The following is a 6,000-nucleotide window of genomic DNA, read 5'->3' on the forward strand; positions in this document are numbered from 1 at the left end:
TGGTTTTTAGAAAGTAGATCCAAGTCTTCTTGGAATGGTCATCAATGAAGGTGACAAAGTATTCAGCACCACTAAGAGCTTTTGTGGACATGGGTCCGCCGATATCTGAGTGTATTAATCCCTGAACACTCTTTGCCCTATTGTTACTTCTAGAATAAGTCGCTTTGACGTACTTGCCCAATACGCAACCTCTGCATACATCGTTTTGTTTGGTACCTAATTTCGGAACTCTTGTGATGGTTCCTCTGAGAATTCCTAGAGCCCCATGGTGTAAGTACCCCATCCTTTTGTGCCACAGTTCATTCAAATTTTTTCACCACTGCTGCCTATCAGTGCCATTGGAGATTCTAGCTATAACTTATACTGTTTGTTAATTCCGACTCCAATTTGGGCCTTCTTCTTCCAACTCAGATGTATCACATATACTTTCTTCCCAATGAAGTAAACATCATAACCTTGTTCTGTAACTAAGATACGGAGAGTAAGTTCATCCCCAATCCAGGCACATGCAACACATTGGTAGCTCGAAGTCGATCCCCTGCTTCTGTTTGAAAAATATATTATCTCTTCCTATGGGGGTACATTTTGACTTATTTCCCATGGTGATTTGGAAGTTCATTTGTTCTTCTTGATAGCTGGAGAAACATTCTCGTATTCTCGTCATGTGTGCAAAAGCCCCGCTATCAATATACCAAACCTCAGAGGAAGCAAAACTTGACAAGCATGCGACTTCTTCTTCTAGTCTGGAAGCCAACACAGAATTGTCATGATCCATTTTATTCTTCATGCTTTCCTTTCTCTTGGGAGAACTGCGTGAGTCCTTTTGACTTGCTACTCTAGCATCATGTTCACGACTCATTGTAGATTCTCTAATCCTGTTGCCCGATCTTAGATTTGATACCATGTGAAATTTTTTAACGTGAACTTCTATTGCAGTAACTGCGTTATTTCTCCTACTTAGTTTCCACAATAAGTTATTTACAAAACCCTTCAATAAACATTAAAGTAAATTCTACTACATATGTCACATAATAGCATAGAGAAAAGAACAGTGAAATACAAGCACAAGAATCAATCACATTTACACCGTTGTTTTTGGACAATAGTCCCTGGAAAAACCCAATGCGGGAAAACCTGTGCAGCAGATGAGGGTTTGTTATTATTCTTCAGCAACAATCTCTTTACAAGGAATGATTTTGCAGAACATAGAGAAACCTTTATGAAAACACCTGAGATAATTTTCCTCCACCCTTTGGAGAAATTCTGACACCCAAGAGACCCTCCAGCCTTCACTTCGTCACCTCTGCGTCATCTCTGCGTGAGGACTGCGTCCCTTGCTGCGTTGCCTCTCTAAGCTGTCCCTCTGATGCACTACGTCTCCTCCTCCTCAGTCTCCGATTGATGCTGATACCCTCCTCCTCTTTCACGCAACAACTCTCTCTCTGTAATCGAACTCTTCTTGAGAATCGAATTCCGTCGGGTTACTGAGTATTTGCCCGGTGTGTCTCCAAATGACTCTCAAGCCTTCATTTATACTTTTTCTGTTGAGATATCAATGGCCATGATCTAATCTCTAATCAACAGCTAAGATTAAATTGTACTTGATCCTCATCTCTTAAAAGCTTCTCACCCATATTTTTATTAATACCCATTAATACTTTAATTTTCCCAAGTTTAGACTTAGGAACCCGATTAAAAATGTTAATTATTTTAATAAAATACAATTTGGGTGGAATTTCACCAAACGATTTGTGGGTCTTGGAGATCTCATGTGTTCTAACTTCTAGCCACTCCACAAAATTTTGGAGCTAGAGCACATCTGATGCTACCCAAAAATCAACAATTAGAAGCATGTCTTAATACAAAAATCAAGTGAAGCGAACAACTGGCATTAACTATGACACTCTTAAGTTCCTATCTAAACTTTTGTGCTGTATCTTATAAGTCTGTGATCTTGTGGGGACCAGAACCACCAGTGTGGTATCAACTCATCTTTGAAGTTTACTGTAGAAAGGTTCTCTAGCTAATTGATTTGAGTATTATATTGTTTTTTTGCATATGTTTTAGTATGTTTTAATGTCCTCTTTCGGTTTTACAATGCCTTTTACTTAAAAAGGAAAGTGACTTGGAATGGACCCTATTCAATTTCCTTATTATTAGAGAATATATGAGGTGCAATGTTGATAGTGTTTAGCAAGGGAACTCAAGATTGGTGCCTTAATTTCTCTCTCATAGTATGGCTGTTTCCTGACAAACTTTCAAGAATTTGCAAAATTGGTTACAGAGCTATTGTGATGATTGTATTTGTAATGTTTTTTGTTTTACAAATTCAATTTTTGTGGGTTGATTGATAAAGTCTCCTTCCGTTATTTTCCTCAGATCATTTGGAACGCAGCGTTGATGAGGCCTGACATTATAAATTGCTGTTCAGCTTATGGATTATTTATAGCATGTTAACTGCATAAACAGGTAAAAGATGTAGAAATGATCATGCGGGTGCTAGTTGATGTTTCATTGCTTTAGTCTATGACACCTTAAACTAAAAGCTAAATCTGCAGCAACCTTGTGATTTTTGTATGTTGTTTTTCCTTGGTGAGGAGAAATGAGTTTGTATAGTATATATTTTTCTTTTTCTTTTGAGATATTGTCAGAATCAATGCTGTATCTCTGCTGTAAAAACTTTCAATTGATGCTATTGTAAGTGTTCAGACTCTTTACGTTTTTAAGTTATGGAGTTATCTTTCTTTCATCCATCAGCATTTGTTAAACCCTATTGATATAAAGAGAAATAATAGTGACTTGGAATGTTTGTGCTTTGGCAGGCTTATTCTGTCTGCAACGCAACATTATGAGTGCAACATTATGAATCAGTGAAATTTTCATGACATTTCTGTCCCGGCAAAGTGAACGTCATATGCACGTCATATGCATCGTATTTTTGTCCACTCTTTAAGAGGAATCATATCAGTGGGGATTTATCAAAACAATCGATAAAGAAGCTGGCAGTGAGTCAAATGTTATGTGGTAGAAGGTTGAAACTAGTACATGATAAAGGACAGCAATATGCAGATAGCACAGCAAAACATTTCCTTGTGATGACAGATCTTACTAGGTGAAAACTGTTCACAAGGAAAGCAAATATACAGATATTGACAAAACAGAGGTCTTCCTTGTGACGACATAAAAAGGAAAATTGGTGTCTTCCTTTTGGCGACATAAAAAGGAAAATTATAAAAAACTTAGTCCCCACATATTTCACTGCTCTTTTTTTCATGACCTAGGTTAGAACCGAAGAAGTTGGACCTTGCAAGTGCAGTTATTTGATTGGAGATAGTTGCTTTGAATCCGTGTTGCTGAAGGGAATTTATTTGCTAGTCCACTAAACATGGTGGACATTATTGCTGAACAGGCAGTTCGAACCTTGAGTAAACATTAGCTGTATATTTTACATCTGTTATAGTGGGGAGTCGGTGAATTTTCATAGCTTGTCAAGAAGTGTCATCCTTCATTTATTTCTTTGATAGCCAGTTAGACAATAAATATACAATGACTAGAGTGTACATGGGGAGTACCTAAAGCAGCTCCGATAAAGAGCAGAACGAGAAAGTGTGCAGGAGATCCAATAAAGCTGTACAACTACGTGAAGCACAAGAAAGCCCAAATAGATAAAAAGATGTGACAACTAAAATGAGGGTGCCAGGACATATTATGTCCTAGGACAGTAACAGCCAAACAAGATTGGACCGAGGACATTCACATTGTCACTCAGCAGCTCTTCTAACGAGGCTAGGAAAAAACTGCTGATGAGATTTGGTCTGACAGTTCACTGGGGTCTGTGAGGTGTATACTGCCTTCAATTTCATAATGTTAACCTGTTCACAGAGGCATCATGCAGCATGGACCATCCAAAGGCTCAAAGTAGGAAGCGATCAGTCTGGAGCTGGCAATATGAGATAATCTATCACTAAGGATTTAACTGGATAAAAGCAATTTTACGAACTCATGTTTTAATGCTATTTTAAATTGTCAGCCTAAGAAAGTTTAGTTATAGGTTATTCAATTTCCAATCCACGCAGGGAAATAAATTCTGTGATATTATTAAGAGGGAGAAAACATGTAATCAGGTGAAAGGCAATGTAAAAGCTGCATTTGTCCAATAGTTGACAGTGCATTCTCTTGTCTTTGTTAACACTATCACCAGGCTTCTTGACCTGGACATCTTTTGAACCAGGGATCTCATTCAATTTTAATTTCTTTAATTTTTCTTGATGTTTCCTATTCCTACCGTTGATATTAGGAACTCTACTTCCGCTAATATGAAGTGTAGTTTTTTGTTGGGTACCAAACTATATATCACATGGTTAACACTGATAGGTGGCGAACTCTACTTCCACTTATTTGAAGTGGAGTTTATATTAAGTGAAGTTTTTTGGTTGGGGACCTCAATATATATCACATGGTTAACATTGATAGGTGAATATTATATACTTGAATGGTTGAAGAATGTTGATAGGCTTAGGATACTGATGTATGTAGGAAAGAAGACAACTGTGCTAACAGGTTTGGCAAGGACTCAAATTTTAGGATTAGAAGTCACTTATGTGTCTAAAATACATTTCTATAACACAAATAGTTACAAATCTCCATTTATAAAATGCAAGTAAATAAATTTAATCACATCTCTTCATTAAATGGTCATTAAATAGAAATGATGATTTTGTTTTTTTTGTTTTTAATTAAATTTTGAACATACATATAATTGTAATAAAAAAACTCTAAAATCTAAACTCTCTTTCCAATATAAACAGACCTATCAACATAACAAGGGCAGATGATCACTTGTGGTGTGCATTTTCATTTATCTTTATTGTTTATCTTAACACATGCCACCATTCCTGTTATTGGCAAGGAGGATAAGTGTGCATTTTCATTTATCTTTATTGTTTATCTTAACACATGCCACCATTCCTGTTATTGGCAAGGAGGATATTCCGAACCAGTTGAAACTCTTTCATGGAGGTGTCATCTTTGGGTCTCAAAATAGTTCACCCAGTGATCCCTCCCACATTATTTTGATTAATTGCATGGAAGCATCACTTATCAACATATTTTGAAAAGGTACTGGTCCGTTTTAGAGATGAAAATCAATTTTCTGTCTGGCGCCTCCTTTATTAAAAAAACAAAAAAACTTAACATCACCTCAAACACAATGATGGATGTAATAGTTTAGTACACTATTTATAAATTCATACTCAAAAAAATAATAGTTTACTCGACTGTTCAAAATTTATACCTCAAAAAGAAATGTGTAGACAAGGGGGTTATTTAGTTGGGTTTGAGGGTTAAATTTGCCGAGCCATGAAAATTTACAACTATGACGTGTGAGTGCTCGCAAGTTGCACTCGGAGCAAAATAATGCAAACCCAGGTTTTTAGTTGGGTCAGTGATATGGTTGGGTTTAATAGACTATTTTTAGTCTTGTGGATCTTAAAATACCATTTTATTTTTTGTAAGTATAATTGATTGACGGTTTTACGGACTATAGCTTATTTTTAACATCGATAAATGAATTAGGGTTATAAATAATTTGAAAAATAATTAAGATTATAAATAAATTTAAAAAAATTGAGATATATGATAATAAAAATATAAAATAATAATAATAAAATGATTAATATAGATTTATTTTCACTTTATTTGTCAAGTACATATTGATTTGTGATTTGAATTTTTTTTTAGTATTTTTTACATAAAAGTATATTTTTATTCATTCATTTAAAGTTATGTTTACTATGATAATTTATAAAATTTGATAAATGGTTAAATTTGTTTGAAAACATTTATATATAAATAATTTTTGCAGGCTAGTTTTTAAAGATTTGATTATACTACTTAAGAAAGTGGAATATGAAATTGTGTTATTAAATTTATTTGTTTATAATTGAATTTTATGATTAAGTGAAAAATAAGTAATAAGGGTTGGGTTGTGATCATAGTTAA

The 6,000-nt window shown here is 34.9% G+C and overlaps 1 protein-coding gene across 3 annotated transcripts in view; it reads left to right on the forward strand.

The window, feature by feature from the left end:
- Positions 1-4,264, forward strand: part of LOC149185423 (APO protein 4, mitochondrial-like) — a 97,197-nt gene extending 92,933 nt beyond the window's left edge. For all 3 annotated transcript variants that reach the window (XM_089417940.1, XM_089417941.1, XM_089417942.1), the window contains 2 exons: positions 2,380-2,469; positions 2,823-4,264. Coding sequence is in view for 1 of the 3 variants with exons in the window: in XM_089417941.1 (XP_089274067.1) it covers positions 2,380-2,411 (32 nt within the window). In the remaining 2 variants the exon portion in view is untranslated. The remainder of the gene's footprint in view (positions 1-2,379; positions 2,470-2,822) is intronic.
- Positions 4,265-6,000: the final 1,736 nt, after the last annotated feature.

Source organism: Pinus tabuliformis, chromosome 3_2 (genome assembly GCF_031772625.1).
Source record: "Pinus tabuliformis cultivar Carrire ecotype Pingquan chromosome 3_2, CPIR1, whole genome shotgun sequence".
In the NCBI taxonomy this organism is placed as follows: Eukaryota; Viridiplantae; Streptophyta; class Pinopsida; order Pinales; family Pinaceae; genus Pinus; species Pinus tabuliformis.